The sequence below is a fragment of the Mytilus trossulus genome, chromosome 13 (assembly GCF_036588685.1).
Source record: "Mytilus trossulus isolate FHL-02 chromosome 13, PNRI_Mtr1.1.1.hap1, whole genome shotgun sequence".
Taxonomy (NCBI): Eukaryota; Metazoa; Mollusca; class Bivalvia; order Mytilida; family Mytilidae; genus Mytilus; species Mytilus trossulus.
The window spans coordinates 50,194,621-50,212,091 of record NC_086385.1 but is presented as its reverse complement, the minus strand read 5'-3'; the positions used below and the strand labels follow the sequence as shown (position 1 = coordinate 50,212,091).

General features: G+C 31.1%; 1 protein-coding gene across 1 annotated transcript in view; it reads right to left on the bottom strand.

The window, feature by feature from the left end:
- Positions 1 to 17,125, bottom strand: part of LOC134693939 (innexin unc-9-like) — a 132,100-nt gene extending 114,975 nt beyond the window's left edge. The window contains exon 1 of the mRNA XM_063554900.1: positions 16,955 to 17,125. Within this exon, the coding sequence (XP_063410970.1) occupies positions 16,955 to 16,983 (29 nt within the window). The 5' untranslated portion in view covers positions 16,984 to 17,125. The remainder of the gene's footprint in view (positions 1 to 16,954) is intronic.
- Between the last annotated feature and the right edge of the window lie 346 nt (positions 17,126 to 17,471).

The window sequence follows — 17,471 nt, the reverse complement described above, 5'->3', positions numbered from 1 at the left end:
TTTTCATTTCACTTTAGTGTACAAGTTTAAGATGTCGCTCTAAAAAGCGATGCCAAATTATTTATGGTGAAGACAAACATTAACTGCCTGAAATGTCATTTACCTTGTCGAATATTCCAGTGAACTATATAAGCATTGCATGTGCATTATTTCAAATACAAGTCTATAAATAACACAACCTTAGTAATTAAGACGGTTTTTTAAAAAGGTATATTAATTTAACCAAGTCAGTTTAAATATTTAATTGTTAGGTTAGAAGTAAAACACTTTATAAAAGTGTATATTGGAAATCTGAGTAGATGTGTATACACTTGAAATAGTTGTCCTACTTTTAGAAGTATCTATATTTAGACATGTCAATTTTCGGGAAATAAGCTCGTCATAATATTTTAAAACCAATGACATTTGATGTATGTTCTTACAAAAACATGAAATAAAATAAAGACAAATATAGTAGACATCTTCTTTGACTTCTACGGTGAAGAAATAAAATTGCTGGGAAATTGAAGTAAACAACATTCAGTTAATATAATAGAGTAACAAAATAACATTCAGGAATATGACAGTTGTTGTCCATTCGCTTTTGATGTGTTTTGTCATTTGATTTTGCCATGTAATTAGTGACTTTTCAATTTGATTTTCCTCTGAGTTCAGTATTTTGGTGATTTTAATTTTATTTTTTAAAAACAGATTACATAGAATATGACATAGAATTCAACTGAGCGATTGTTTTAAACAAAAAAAGCACTTAATCAAAGATTTTTTCAACATGTCAGGTGTGCGGTTATTCTTTATGAGACTTTGATGCGCTGATAATCAAAACAGTAGACTGGTATAATAAAGTCGGGAGTTGAATTCCAAAATGCCACGACAATATGCCAAGAATGTTTGACAATCTACCTCTAAAGTACTGTTTCAAACTTTTGGTGCATTTCATTAATAGTAAACTTAGAGACAAGGAACGCATCCATTATACTTCATGTCAGGAGAGCTGACTCCTCGGTTGAAATTAACATTGTTGAAGAAACGTCCACCTGCATAGATTTCAACCCAGTGATTGTAAAGCGAATAGAAACAATATAAATCATCTTCATTTCGAAGTCTATGAAAAAATCGCAAACATATATCAATTCTGGATATGAACAATGCAATTACACATTTGTCCTTTCTATTTTTATAAAAACAATTATTCTGAAACTGCTTATTGAATTCATTAGGACAAAGTTTAAATATTTGAATAGGTCTCATTTAGTTTGAAAATATTAAAACAAGCAAATATATACATTTTATAGCAGACTCGTTCAAAGATGTCTGAACAGGGGGAAACAATAAGCAAATGTGCAAGTATTGGATGTATACATATCAGTAGTTAGAAACTAGTCACAAATTTCAACAAATACCTTATTTACAAATTTTACTCACAATAAATGTAAAGTGCTATGGGCTTTCACTGTTTACACATTCTGATATGTACATTTTTGCGCACAAGAACACACCGATATGTTACAAAACAAATTGCGACCACTTACTATAATTTTGGTTTATGTCTTTGGGATTATTTAATATTTTCTTACAAACAACAGACGAACGGACACGGTTCTTAAGTAACGTAGGATTTATGATCGGATATATAAAGGCATATATAACCGTTAATGAGTATCTAATTAGTCAATACTTATATGAATTGATGTTATTTGAACATCAGTTAACTACTTTTGCCCCCTTTTTTTACACAAGTAATGTTGTTGCTCACATAAAGAAAAAAAAAGAACTCATACACAACTAACTGAAGCAGTTTTATTTGAAAATTTTCATTATATTTATAGCTAAGAAATCCCAATTGTTTTATTTTATTTTTAACAAATATTCAGGAAGTAAGGAACTTTTCAGATATCGACCAGTAGTTATTTATTCTTATTTCTACTTTTACTTTCGATATCCTGTAACTTCTAAAAAAAACATCAACTATCATTGTATAAAATACAACACGGTTACGTAATAGACCGCATAAGTTTGGTATACTTTATGTACCTTATACTTGGAGGAATTTTTTTTTAAATATATACTTGGAAAATTAAAATCTGTCAAATGTAAGTGGACTTATAATTCAGCTGGTTTTTATCAGTATACTGAGAAATGTATTTCTTCGAAATTTTACATTTAAACAATAGCTACGTAATGCTGCTGCTGGTTTTGCAATCCACATGTCTTGCCGCAGGTGCCACCATATTTTACAGAAAATCATTCGAGCTAAAATGGACGTGGACGATTCTCGGTTTTATAGTTGCAGGATACACCGCTAGTATATCATACCCTCTATATTTGTTGTCTGTAGCCGCTCCAGCAATTGTAAGTTATTATAGTTGGACAATTTGGAGAGGATGTGATAAGTGGACGTTTCTCACGTTCCTGGTTGCAATCATGGATCCATCTACATATAACTTATTCCCTTTTAACAGATCGACTGTTACGTATGCCATAGCGATATTTGCTGCTGTTCCGCAGTTCATCAGATGTCAACCGTTCAAGAGGTATTTTAGAGAACTACGATCCCGACTGGGACCAGTTTACATTCTTTATGTTCTAAGAACTGCTTTACTTATCTACGATGTTGACAAAGCAGGAGGACATATGCTTTTCATTCCATTTGTAGCTGCCATCTTTGCCGGTAGTTTATTTAGACCCGACAATGGTGCTCTACTTTCGTTGTTTGTTAGAGGGATACGATCAAATAGAAGAAAAGTTTACCATAGATATCTGATGATTTTTTCATTTTTATTGCTTATTGTTGTAATTTTTTCTGAATTAATTTTTCATAATTTACTACATTTATAGCGATTAAAACCTGATTGTAATGTAGATTATTTGTTCACGTTTCCAGAAACGCTAAACTACCTTTTCAAGATCTGCCATAATGTTAAAAACATGTACCTTTAAATCTTACAAGTTAGACATTTCTTTTGTTAACGCAATGATTATCAAAAAGAAAGTAGAACCTTTCATTGTCATATCTTTGTTGGCAGAAAACTAAACAAAGACACATGATATTTTTAAATTAGATTGTATCAATTAAAAGAAACCTTCCGTCCGCACTGTTTATGTCATTTTTTTTAAAATTGAAAATCTTATAATGCTGTTAAATGACATCAGTGTAGTATTGTGTGTGTATGTTGTTATATATGTGTTACAGTCTTTCTTCTACTATGAACAGCGGTATACTACTGTTGTCTTTATTTATCATTCTCTCGAAATCCTATGTTGATTTAAAAACTAAATGTAAGCATGTTATTTTTAACTATTCTTCATCTGTTCAACTTTGCATGTTTTTTTTAATTGAACTAGAACAATGATTAAATCCACGTTATCATAATCATAAGTATATTAATAAAGTTTGAATTGTTAATGTGATGCGATGTCTGTCACCGATCAAGTGTCAATTGATGGGGAGTGATATGTATTTACAATTTTTAAATCATTGACAATTTTTAAATAGCAGGAAGATATCGTAATATATAATTCCTGTGTTACTTGTTACGTGTGCTCAATATTATAAGATTATTACATTACAGTTTTCCATTTTAGATGGCTAACCAACCCTAGGTCAAACAATCGGCGCTCGAGGACTAATTTCTATCAGTTCCTATGCTTTGATATGAAAATAGGTTTTGTATACAAATGTTTAACTTTGAACGCATCAATCCTTAGGTTGCTAAGAGCAAATTTATAGTTTAAGTAAAACACCTTAATTTATTTTTATTTGTCATTTATAGACAATTCCCACTGATGTTTTTGTATTGACAATAATGTATTAAAGTCATTTATGACGAGTTTCTTTAAATTATAATGATAAGGAAATGATTGAACTGATGCATGTTTTTATACTAAACTAAAACCTCTACGCACAAATACATATCGTATTATCGACGAATTTAGTTCTTACAGAGAAAACTTTATTAACTTTCGGGTATATTGTAGAAGATTACTGATCGTGATTTTATTAAACAATTCGGGACTTTCCGATTAAATTTTCCTCGGAATTCAGTATTTTTGTGATTTTACTTTTTAACACCTAATCATAGAGCACTAGAAAAAGGTAGTGAGATGATAAATCATTGTTTATTTTTATATAATTTATATTTCCTACGTTTCTGTTTGTTTCTCCAACTTTGTTATTACAGTTGTTGAATGATTTAGTGTATATTTTTTTCAGAATCGATTAATTAAATCTTACTTCTACAATTGTTTAACTATTTTTTTTTGTGACAGTGCTTTTAGCAGTTCTTGTGAAACTTTTGTGACTATGATATAATCTCCCTTTACTTTTAAATAAGTTTCTGATATGACATTGAGGAGCTATGGAACTTTATTCTTTGAAAAAGCGACAGGTGTATCATGCGATGAGACACAGCTCTTTATTCATTACACATTTATTTTTTGTTGATAAAAGCATTTAATTCTTTGTTAGCTGACTACCAATATAGAGCAATGAGGTGGGGTATGATTGCAATGAGAAGACTTAAAAGACATTGTTATAAGCAAAAAACGTGTCTTCATACGGCTTTCAACTAAACTAAACACAGACCGTATAGTGACCATAAATAGCCCGAGAATGAAAAAGATGAATCAATTAATACAGAGAATATAACGACCTAATTAATGAAATAAAACAAAACATGAAAAATAAATATGACCGACATAAACAAACAACAGCCATTCACCTACATGTAGTTGGCTAAAGCTGTTGGTTTTATACTTCCGCTTAAGAAAATAAAGATATCATCAACATGGCAAGATTTATGAACTATCATTAATACGAATGGCATTGTTTGGAAGATGCACAAGTCAGACTAACGGGAGAAAGAACAATACGACGTTTCCGGATTTGATATCCTATATTAAAGTTTTAGCTGTATCTATGACATTCTATAGATACAAAATGAAACTGGGCGAAAACTACTGTTTCATTTTAAAATGTAATGAAATAAACACTCAAACAGACGTGGAAAGAGGAATACCGTCGTCCATATAAGGAAAGTTTGTGATTGTATAACAGACGCGAAAGATACCAGAGGGACATTCAAATTCATAAAAAGATAATAAACTGACAACGCCATGATAAAAAAAATGATCACAAAAACAACATTGAAAACTAGTATGTGCAGTACGAACCCAACCAAAAGTCATACGTTTTAGTTTTATTTTTCTTGACTGTTATGGTTAGCTTTCATTGAGATCACAGCAACTGTATGATTTGTGATTTTACAAAATTGCAAGTTGTTTAGTCTTCAGTGTACAAATTAAAGATGTTGCTCTTAAAGCAATGTCAATTTACTTATACGAAGAAAAAACTTTGGTGCCTTAAATTTTATTAATTTTGTTCAAATGTTCCACTGAACTAAATCAAACATTGCATGCGTATTAATTGGTATGCAATTCTATAAATGACACAACTTACAGCAATTAAGACGATTTTTTTAAAAAGGTACAACAATTTAACGAAGTCAATTTAAATATCTAATTGTTAGATCATTTAAATCACCTACTCAGATTTCCGAAATACACTTGAAATAGTTGTCCTACTTTTAAAGTATCTGTATGTCAATTTTCGGGAATAAGCGTGTAATTTAATTTATTTCTTTTAAAACCGATGACATTCGATGAATGTTCTCATAAAAACATTAGACAAAGTAGAGACAATTCGAAATATAGTACACAGCTAATGTTGCATAGGTACTATTTCTTTACTAAAAATATGTAGTACTGGAAATTTACTTTTAATATTTAGTACTATTTCTTTACTTTAAAATTATTGTAATATTTTGGTACTTGTATTTTACAGTACTTGATTTGTACTAAATATTTTGGTACAGAAATAATACAATATTCCATGTTTGAAAATCATAATTTTAAGAGATTTAAAATAGAAAAACTTTAAAAATGTTGAAATGTAACGGTAAAACCAAAAATCTGTAGTACCTAAATTTCAAGTACAAATTAAGTACTGTAAAATACAGGTACGTAAATATTTCAATAATTTTAAAGTAAAAGAATAGTACTAAATATTAAAAGTAAATTTCCAGTGCTACATATTTTTAATACAGAAGTAGAACCTATGCAAAGGTAGCTGTGTAGGCATCTCATTTTGCCTTCTACAGAGAGAAAGAAAGACTGTGATGATCGCAGGTGATTCGGAAACTAAGGGTAAGCAGATCCTGCTCCACATGTTATCCCGGAATCATCTTCTCTTAAGTCATACATTTTAGTTTTATGTTCCTCTTTGTATATCACCAAGGCTAAGTCTAAAAATTGACAATATATTAAATGTAATGGTTAGTTTTTGTACTACTCTAAAGTTCTGTTGGTTTAAACCATTGGAGAGAACAAACACACATTGTGTTTTAAATATCAGGTATAACAAGTTGCCGTATATGCTACTATTTATTTTTAAGTTACATCATTGCAGCAAGGATTTGTATAGTTAGACACATCCTTGGTTGTAGTTTGGATTATACGAAATAAAATTGAGAATTGAAATAGGGAATGAGTCAAAGACAACAATCCGATCATGGAACAGACAATTTGTAGTTCACTTGTATAATAATCAACCACTACTGTATGTCCTATAAAAGGAGTTGCACTGATACATTTGAGTAGTTGTCAGTATCGGCACTGTCACGTGTAGGTATGATTTCAGAGGGAAATTTAGAAAGACTGGTTATTGTGCAAACGGTATCCTCTCGGATATCCAGTAGTAAACCAGCAACTGTACAGATCCAGGGTCAGTAGAAAAACATATTATTCTATTAGCAAAATATATGTTACTTGTACGGGAACTCTTGGCTAATATGATATGAAATTTAAAATAAAACCGCATTATTTTCCCTTTTTCAATAAGGTTATCAACATTTAGTTTACCAAATGGGGTTTGTACAGTCATAAATATTTTCATATAGCATATAAATGACAAATTCGAGAAATCCATTGCATTAATAGAATATACAAAAAAAACATCGCATAAAGTGTCAAATATTATTGCACACTAAAATATGCCAACACAAATTAATAATTGATTCCGGATGTATAAATCTATTTAAGTTAAGATGTGTTTTGAACTGGGTACTGTGTAATGTGTATTCATTTATTTTCATTGATATCTATTTACGTGGATTGAAAAAAAATTGGTTCTTTTTGGGAGTATTTGATTTCGTGGTTGATAAAGTCTGTATACAAAGCTACAGATGATTTGTTTTTCGTTGTACATCTAAATTCGTGGTTCACTTGTATAATAATCAATCACTACTATGTGTCCCATTAAAAGGAGTTGCACTGAAACATTTGATTTGTTGTACACTAACATCACTGTCACATGTAGTTAAGCGTTCAGCGGGAAATTTAGAAAATAATGTTATAAATCACGTTAGGACTAAAGCACTGATTATACTGAACAAATGATCGATTGAAAACATGAATCTCTTTGTATCAGTTATTGTTCTATAATTCAATTCAATATTTTCTGACTTTTTTTTTCTTTTCTTTCAATCCCATCTTCATCCAACCCTTTAAAATATCTTGTTATCTCTTTTATAAATTTGAAAAATCAAAGACAGATAAAACACCTACGCGAAGAAAAAAAAGATTTAACAAAAATCGTTATATAAACACTAGTCTTTATTGGTTTAATGGAACCGATAAACCATCTGCTTAAGGAACGATTTTCTTCATGGTCTTAGAGCAAAAACCATCGACCAATTACCGCTTGTACGCGTAGTGTTTTAATCAAGTAAACTCGAAATAAGAAAAAGCGTAGCGTAGGTAATTGAAAAAAACTCGAATTCGTAATTACTGAAAACTCACCATGAGCTAGTTATTTTAGATGTTAGATTTTTATTTTCTTATCACATATTCCTACTCGATATCCAAACTATACCCCAACTATATAGGTATTTTATTAAGATTAAACAACAAAACTTACAATGTATAAGAATCTCGGTATTGAAAGAGTGTACTGGTATTTAATCATGTATGGATAGCAATAGTAAGTTATTTGAATAATTAAAGTTTTTAAACAACAAAACTTGCAAAAATCTTTTGTTTTAAATCTCAAAGTTGACAGAGTGTATTGGTATTCAATAAAGATAAATGTATGTTTGTAATTTACAAATCGCGTTATAAGATATTTTAATATTCTAAAACTTACAATAATCGGTGATTTCTTTTGTTTTAAGTCTCAACGTTGACTGAGTGTATTGGTATTCAATAAAGATAAATGTATGTTTGTAATTTACAAATCTCATTTTAAGACAATAATAGTACACATGCATTGTTTAAGCTGATTATGTCATACTAGATTTCTTGTGTTGATTAAATAAACATCAAGTTTACTCAATTGAATCAATTCAACTGGGAGTCTGGCTACTGTAGTCTGTTAACAGCTACTAATTCCAAACGTTTATACCATTATCCGGTTAAAATGGAGAATACAAACATCTCCTGCACCGTGATTAATCAAAAGGATAATACGAATTACCAAAAAGATTGCACAATACGAAAACGGACATAAACCGCTAATCTTAAATCATGTGAAATCATAGACGTATAATCATAGACAAACACCAACGAACAACAGTTACTAGTTGTCGCGAAATCATGAGTTGGTACAGGTACAATAACAATGGTAAAAAATCGTTCAAATTTGCTGCTGCTACTTTATAAAACAACCTTCCAAACCATTTCAGGACTGAAAACTGTTTTTCACATTTCAAAAGTCTTGTTCAGTCCTGGAACGGTTTGGAATGTCACTGTTCTGCTTGCAGATAATTCTTGAGCTGTTTATTAACTATGCTGCTTTTGGTTGCTCTAGTCAAGTATGTTTTTACTTCATTCAAAAACGTGTTGCTTATTTTTATTGCATGCTATGTATATATGTGATATTTCAACTTTGTATTACAGGTTGTTTTATATGTCAACATGCACTGTTTTTATGTTATTTATATGTTTTTATATTCGGTCAAATGCTCCTTAGAGCTTGTGTTGCTTATTTGTACTTATGCCGAATCAAAATAAAGTTTTCTTATCTTACATCATAAATATGGTAAATTAAACCGTTATATACGTGTAACGATTTTTTGTATTAACATAGTCCTTTATGATATATTTGCCACTGGTCGTTATGCGCCCAACAAATAATCAATTATTAATAAGTGGAAGTAACATACTTTTTAAAGGATTAAAGAACTTTGCTATTTGTTTCCAATTCGGATGCAAGATATTGGCTTTTTGTAAAACTTCCCTTTTCCTTTTTCGTTTGTTTTCAAGAACGAAAAAAAACACGTCAGATACTCACTACAGGGAGATAAGTAAACTCTGTAAAATCAGCTAAACGTTTTAATTACGTTGTGTTGTAAAGGGAATATTAAAATTATCAAAATTGGTGTTTGTCAAACTGCTACATATAACCAGTGTAATTTTTCTGATAAAATGGTTGGTTTAAAATTTTTGAAATTTATATATTTTGGTTAAAGGGTCAAAATAAATACTTCGTTAAAATTTTATGAAAATTAAACGAGCAAAATTAATTTTAGTGAAAGTGTTGGGTACCACCTTAAGCTCGCTTTTGTAATAAGTTTTAAAAAAAATCATACTGGTTTCTTTGGTATTTTAAAATTGTTGGGCTCATATTTTAATAGTTCTTGCGAGGGTAAACTGAAAACAAAAAAAAGTTTTGAAGGGTACCATCACCATGTTTAACGACCCAAAACAGGTTATTTCCATTTGGCTACTCTTTGTAATCTCTTTAGGTCAGGTAGCTCAAATAACTATTCAATTATTCACATATTATTTTCTTTTTGGTTTCGACGTTCCTGATTCAGATAAATCCAGAAAAATGTGGTTCATACGTGTTCAATCTATAAAATCTTCTCTACATTTGATTGAATGCAATTTCTTCCTTCTGAACATAATATTCTATATAATTATCCTTTACTGAACCCCTGTTATAGCTAATAACAATTAAATATCCCAAACCATGCCCAATGGTCAAATACAGGGTAATTATTATGGATAAACTGATACATTTACATTTTATTGGAATTAACTTAAATAAATTGCAACCTACAACTGCTCATTTGCATATCATTTGTATATCGGAACAACAGAGAGACTACTTAATTACTGATTATTGATTTTTAATTGCTGTAATTGTATAATGAGGACAGATAATAGAAATAATTAGGCGGTTGAGCGAAGACGTGGTACCATGTCTCCAGGGACATGATAACTTAATGTATTTAACATGTGTTCCGGCTCATAGTTCCATTTACGAGAGACTGTATTATAAATACAACGTTTTAAAAGCAAATAAGCTGAAAGGAGGAAAGGAGACATTTGTTAATCCTTGTTTCATAAGGTTAAGATGGTTCTAGTGAAGACCCATTGGTTGCCTTAGGCTGTTGTCTGCTCTTTGGTTGGGCTGTTGTCTCTTTGACACATTCCCCATTTCCATTCTCAATTTTATATAAAAATTTAAGTAACCCTTGGGGTAGAGCTATTACTATTCAATTTCATTTGGTTTCAATGCGCATTTATTGCGGTTTACAATTCCATACAATAACTATCTGTGCCTTTTGTGTTTGTAGGTGTCAGACCACCAATTACTTCCTCCAATTTAGAACGTAGAAAAGTAGGTCTACTCGGGACAAAAAATAGTGCATTTGATGTCATTCATTACTTAAACTACCCAACAAATTTGCAGAAATGAAACTTTTGGTGAAAGAGAAATATATTAAGAACATTTTGAACCCAAATTTACTTGTCTATGAGTTGAAATTAAAAATTGAGGATTAATGCGCTCCATAGTATACTAATTTAAGATTTCAAGAAAACCAGGGGTTATTTTTAGTGGTACATCCATTCGGACGGTCTCTTCTTTCTTATATGGCTTTAAAGGTAAGTCGAAAATTGGCATGAAGAAAGGTGATACCTGTACGATTCAGGACATACCTGGTTTGTAAGAGGTTAAACTTAAGATAAAAAATTTAGAAAGCTATGAAAATTGCAAGATTTGGTTGATTAGATAGGGACTTTTAATTGGTGGTCTGACACCTGTTTACCAATGTTTAATGTAGTTACCATCTCATTCCAAGTGGCGGATTAAGAACCTTTTATAATGGGGAAAGGGGGGCGCTGACTGCCATAAGGGGTGGAAGCTCCAGTCATGCTTCAGTGATACCCTATATAATCAACCAATTTTGTACCACAAAAAGGTGGAAGGTCGCACCTCTCCCTGACCCCCTGGATCAATCTATGTTTCTCGAAAGTGTTGATTTTTGCAAAGCTTTGCTAATTGCAAATTTGCTATAGTGTCGTCTTTTATAACGACTTTGTAGTGAAAACAGGTGAGATAAAGGAAGTTTATGTAATGCTCTGTTCAATTCTTTAGCATTTTTTTTCATTTAAACTCTTAGAGTTCATAATCCTTTTAGTTCTATCATCCCTTCTGCACTATAACAGTGTAGAAATAGCATAAATGGGTTTATTTAAGTGACGACCAGACCAGGCAACGAACTAGATTATATAAAAAAGAAGATGTGGTATGACTGCCAATGAGACAACTATCTACAAAAGACCAAAAGTACACAAACAGTAACAACTATAGGTCACCATACATTTGGTGTGCCCTAGATTTGTTCGAAATGTTTGTGCTATATTTTTGTAAAATACCACAGTAAGAAGATTACAAGCGGTATATCAGTAAACAGGTTATAAAGCAGAGATATTGATAGTATATAGTTGTCTTGGTTGTTCAAGTTGTTTAACAAAAAGTGTCATTTAAAATATATATATATAATTAAATGAAGAAGGAGAGAGAGCTGGGGACATACGGAAAGACAGAGCGCGAGAGAGAGAGAGAGAGTTTGATCTTTTTGACCAGCCTTGATAAATGTAAATATGTAAATCAAATAACTTTCAATTTTTTTTAGTACAGTGTTGACAAAACACACAAGTCTTTAAATTAGCATACAAACTTAGCTATAATCCCTTAGAGTACAGATATCAACAAAATCCGTGGCCAGAGAATAAACAGATATTCCATGTATGTATTTCATGGTATAAGAAATCTTACAGGAGCGTTGATAGAAGATTAAAATCTACTAAATATATCATAGTATATAATTAATAGATTCATACTGTCACGTGTCAATCTAGGTCAAGATTTCTGACAACTTATGAAATAAACAACACTTAAACAAAAAACAATCGGACGAGATAACAAAGCACAAAGGTTAGAACTGAGTAATTTTGTCCCTGAAAGTAAAGATTTTTATTTTATTGTGAAAGAGTTTCAATAAACAAACATATAAACATTGTTGTCGTGTATTCTCAAGGAAGAAATCAAATTATTGAGTCAATGAACATATATGAAAACCTTGCACTCGGCACTTTGGATTTCTTTCAATGAGACATGCATGTACACATTTTTTTAATGTACATGTACCCAACGTAAACATTTTTTATTGGGTTCTTAAAGATGTGCGTTTATGGATTCAGCAGAAGTCTGTAGAGGAAAATAAATTATTGCAGAGAACACATTTGATATTTGATTAAGGCAACTTTCAGCATTATTAGCTGTATCGTTACGGTCATATGTTACTGGTGGAGAAAACCGGAGTACTTGATGAGAACCACTGACCATTGATTTATTCAAATAGATTTGGAGTCGAATGTGATTTGCAGGGGCTCGAACTTTCAACCTCAGTATTGACAGACTTTTGTTGTGGTAGTTGAAACACTAAGACCACTGTGTTCCCGAGTTCCCGTTAATCAAAAAGCTTAATATTGAACATTATAAAAATATAATATACTTCCATGATTCAAGTTTGATAGAGATCAATGTATTTACAGTTTATCGTCCTACATACGCATGTTATAGTTGCCACTGAACTTTAAAGACTTACTAATTTTTAGATCCATTCTTTTAATAAATGAATCATTATATTGACCTCTACTTCCATTTTTATACGAAACAATGGTGTTTAGCCAAATGATGACTCGGATGAGTTATGATCTTCTCTCTAGCGTTTCCTTCGGATTAATTATTTAAAGACAATTCTACCGTAAGGCGCCATATAATTACTGCTTGATCGGTAACAAAAGATTGGTCGTTAATTAATTATTAAATAATGAGGCTGTATACAGATGAACAAATCAATTAAAGATATTTTGTCGTTGAAAATTCTTTTAGTATTGACATTTAGTCGAATAACATGCAATGATATACTGATATATTAATTTCTCATAGTTGTTTATCAATTAAAACCATGTGCAGAATTTATTCTGTAAATGACAACGCTTTCTTAATGCCACATTTAATCAGGTTTCTCTAATTATAATTCAATTTATATTTGTCCATACCGATCAAACATCCATTATTCAATTATTACGTCATAATTTCTTGTCAAGAGACTTTATTTCATAGTATTATTTTTTTTGATTGTGATTGTCAAAAAAACAAAATCCTGAATTGGTTTCAATAAAATATCTCATCACTTTACGGCAAGTCTTACGTTTAAAATTGATAGGGCCAAAAGTTTATTTCATTTGAACATGTTGAACGGTAAATTATCAAATTTTGTTTTAACTTACTGCATACATGTAGAATTCGAATATGAATAGGTGTAGTTGGTGTGACTTTGGTTAAGGGTCTCAATGTATTTCTCATCAAACAAGAGAACTACTAGGTGTAACTGGAGGCCCTATTAAACCAAATGCCAACTTAAAATGAAAATATCTCCCTCCTACATGTACAAATGTACCAACACTTTAATACTAGTCTCGGAAAAAAGATAATATATACCTTCATGTGTCATGTTAAGGTACAAATACTTTTATTTTAGAGACGCCCATACACGTGATTATGGTCCTACCTTCAAATCAGATGTTGTCTCCATTGTTTGCTAAGTTTGAATACCACCAACGACTATAAATATCAGTGCCCTCACGGTACAAACAAGACTTTTAACAGTCAATAAGGTTAGTTAGACAATATATACTACTAAATAAAAGGTTTAATATAGTAGTAGACTATCATTTTTTTACATAAATAAGGAAGTTAGTTTTTCTCGTTTGAATTGTTTTACATTGTCTGATTGGGGCCTTTAAAAGCTGACTATGCAATATGGGCTTTGTTGAAGGCCGTACGGTGACCTATATTTGTTAATGTTTGTGTCATTTTTGGTCTTTTTTGGATAGTTGTCTCATTGGCAATCATACAACATCTTCTTTTTTTATATATTCAGTATTTGGCATTACTTTTTTCTCATTGATAATTTTATTTGAACGGAGAACCCCTATATTGAATTTAACAATTTTATGTTATATTGCCTTGTTAAAGTAATCTATTTGGTTGTTTATTACAGACTTTGTAGGTGTACATGTACATACATCTTTCAAACTTTTCTACAATACCTCCCGAGGATTGTGTCAAGGCTAATCGGTGACTTCATCAATATTTCAAGCCTAATTATTTTACGTCTCTGCTTGTTTCATTTTCCTGTAAGGTTTGTATGGCATTCTGTCAACAAGAAGTAACATTATTTGACGTTACGACTAGCACACCCACTCACCTCTTTGTCCGGAATCATTACTTAGTTCATACGATATAGATTTTTATTTATGTTTGCAATTTTATATCCGATTCTTAGCAAGGTTTTATCTAATCCACAAGATCTTTTGTCAGATCCTTGTTGCATAAATGAGACGATATGGTGTTATTTCAAATGAGACAACTATCCACTAGTGACAAAATGATGAATATAAAACAACCCTACTTTATACACAGGACCCTGTGTGCCAGGCGTTCAATCATGTTCAAATTTTTAACCGTATAATAACTTAAAAAAAAAACCAGCCGCAAATTGACTAAACGTGAAAGTTTAAAGCAGACAACAAACGGCCGGATTAGTAGTTAAACAATTAACTGTCTCCATCACTTACTGTACATCGAGCACTAGGTGGTATGGGTTTTGTCCATTGTTTAAGGTTATACGATGACTAACATCCTCGACCTTTTGGTGTCTTGTGGATAGTTGGTTTATTTACAACAGTTCAACGATCTTATTTAATCCTATTTTGTCCATCACAGTACGAAAAGGAGAAGTTAAGTAAGAAAAAAACAATTATGGAAGACATGAATTGATAAGGAAAGATGTATTCAAATAGAAACGTCTTTGTATATGTATAACGGTACATTAGCTATTTTAATACAAGATCTGCATACATATGTATATATTACCACTTGAACTTATTTATTTTGGAAAACCAAATTAGGATCAAAAGACGGATAGGTGACAGAAGTTCTTATATGGTCTTTAAAGTTTCTTAATACTAAATGTTGAAAAAAGATATATTTTCAACATTTTGACAGTGGCAACAAATTTTGGTCTAAAAACCACTATGTTTATTCACATCTCATTGAAAAGATGAGAGTGTTTCTCTAAGTATAATGAAAAATGTACAGAGAGATTAAATACTCGCCTCTCAATGTCGGCACTATAAGAAATTACAACTAAGGGAGCTACCATTTGATTTTTATGGGGGGGGGGCTAGGATGAAATTTGAAAACAATAGGCAGGGCAGGAGTTTTGAGTAAAAAAAAAAGGCAGGATGAGCATCTTGGCAAAAAAAAAGGCAGGATAAACTAGTAAAAAAAAGACAGGACCGAATTGAGTGAAAAATAAAAAGGCAGGACAGAGATTACAACTAAAAAAAAAACAGGACAAAATTTTTCATCCTCGCCCCCTCCCCACCCCCCCCACACCCACCCCCATAAAAATCAAATGGTAGCTCCCTAAAAACCTGAATTTCTCAACCTGTAATTAATGTGACACAGTTAACATTTATAGTTTATTTCCTCATTGATTGAATATGTTCTAAGTCCAGGAAAATATATCGGTTCATTTTATTTCAACTTTTTGTGAACTTCAGAAGAAAATTGATTAAGCGTATGATGTATTACCATTCAATGTACTTTCTATTAAAAATAATCGCATATAATTCTTCCAAACTTTATTTCTTTGTAATTTGATTTAATGAACTAGATTTGAATAATTTCCCTTTTCGGTATTTAAATTAATTCCAATATAAAAGTCCTTGATAAAAAAAATCTCGTGGTTACTAAATGAATAAAATGACCTTCAGCACGGACTATAAAATTATCCCGCCACTTTTACTTTAAGTACTTATTGCAGTATGACTATGCTAAAAACTTATTCGACAAAATTAAGCATGGTATTTCTCTGGTAAGTTTGCATGTTGCAATTGTAAATTAGAAACAAATTAAAAAATACCGAATAACTTAATATACATTATTTTAAAAGTATCTTATCTTGAACATGAATCAAGAACTACAAAGGTGATTCTATAACGTCAATCTCACCACCGTTGGCCATCCTATGCTTCAAACAGGCTCCAATCTTTTATTCATGAAAAAAATCATTATCTTACATGATTTTCTATGTATACTGGAATGAATACCCGGTCCGTTGTTATGAATAGAAAAGATAAGTACAGTGAACTTACTAAAAGTTATACCCACTCGGTGACAAAATCCACATTATTCAATGACAACTTCCACTATATTCAATGACATATTCCACAACATTCATTGACAAATTCCACAATATTCAATGACATATTCCACAACATGCATTGACAACCTCCACAATATTCAATGACATATTCTACATTCAAGGAAAATTTCTCTCATATTCAATTACAAATTTTACAACATTGAACATTAGTTAAATAAACAATTCCTTGGTTTGTTGTAGCGTTAGTCACTATGAACTTTGACAGACGATAACAGAGAACAATGCCTTCATCATCAGACAAAACACTATTATATATAAATATGTATAATAAATCAATATATAAAACATAAAATGCAGAATCTACTTACATTCTGTCAGAGGTATCCAAAGAATTCATTCATTAAACAAGAAAACATGATCCAGATATTAAATCCCCCAAAATATAGAAATTATACTAATTCTTCCACCACTTGATATCATTTTGTTATCATATATGGAACTACACTAATCTTAAGGTAGAGGATTTCGATCTTCCAAAACAAAGCATTATCAGGGGGGTTATAAATGATCGGCATATTGTTACTTATAACTATAAAACAATTACAATACCAGATGAAGAATTCATGACCATTTATATCCAGTTAATTTAATTACACAGATCGGGGTCCGGTCTGTGTTTACATCTTGTTAAACAATTAAAGGTTTATGAAAGTGTGTGAGTAACCAGGATTGACCAAAAGAAACAAACGAATTAGGTCACGCTTCTGAATTTTTAATATCTTTTCTTACTTTGTACTTAAATGGCGTTGATGAATGTATCACTGTTCCCATTCAACCTTTAGTTCGGTGTTGGAAAAAAAATCTCAATTTAGAATATTAATGTCT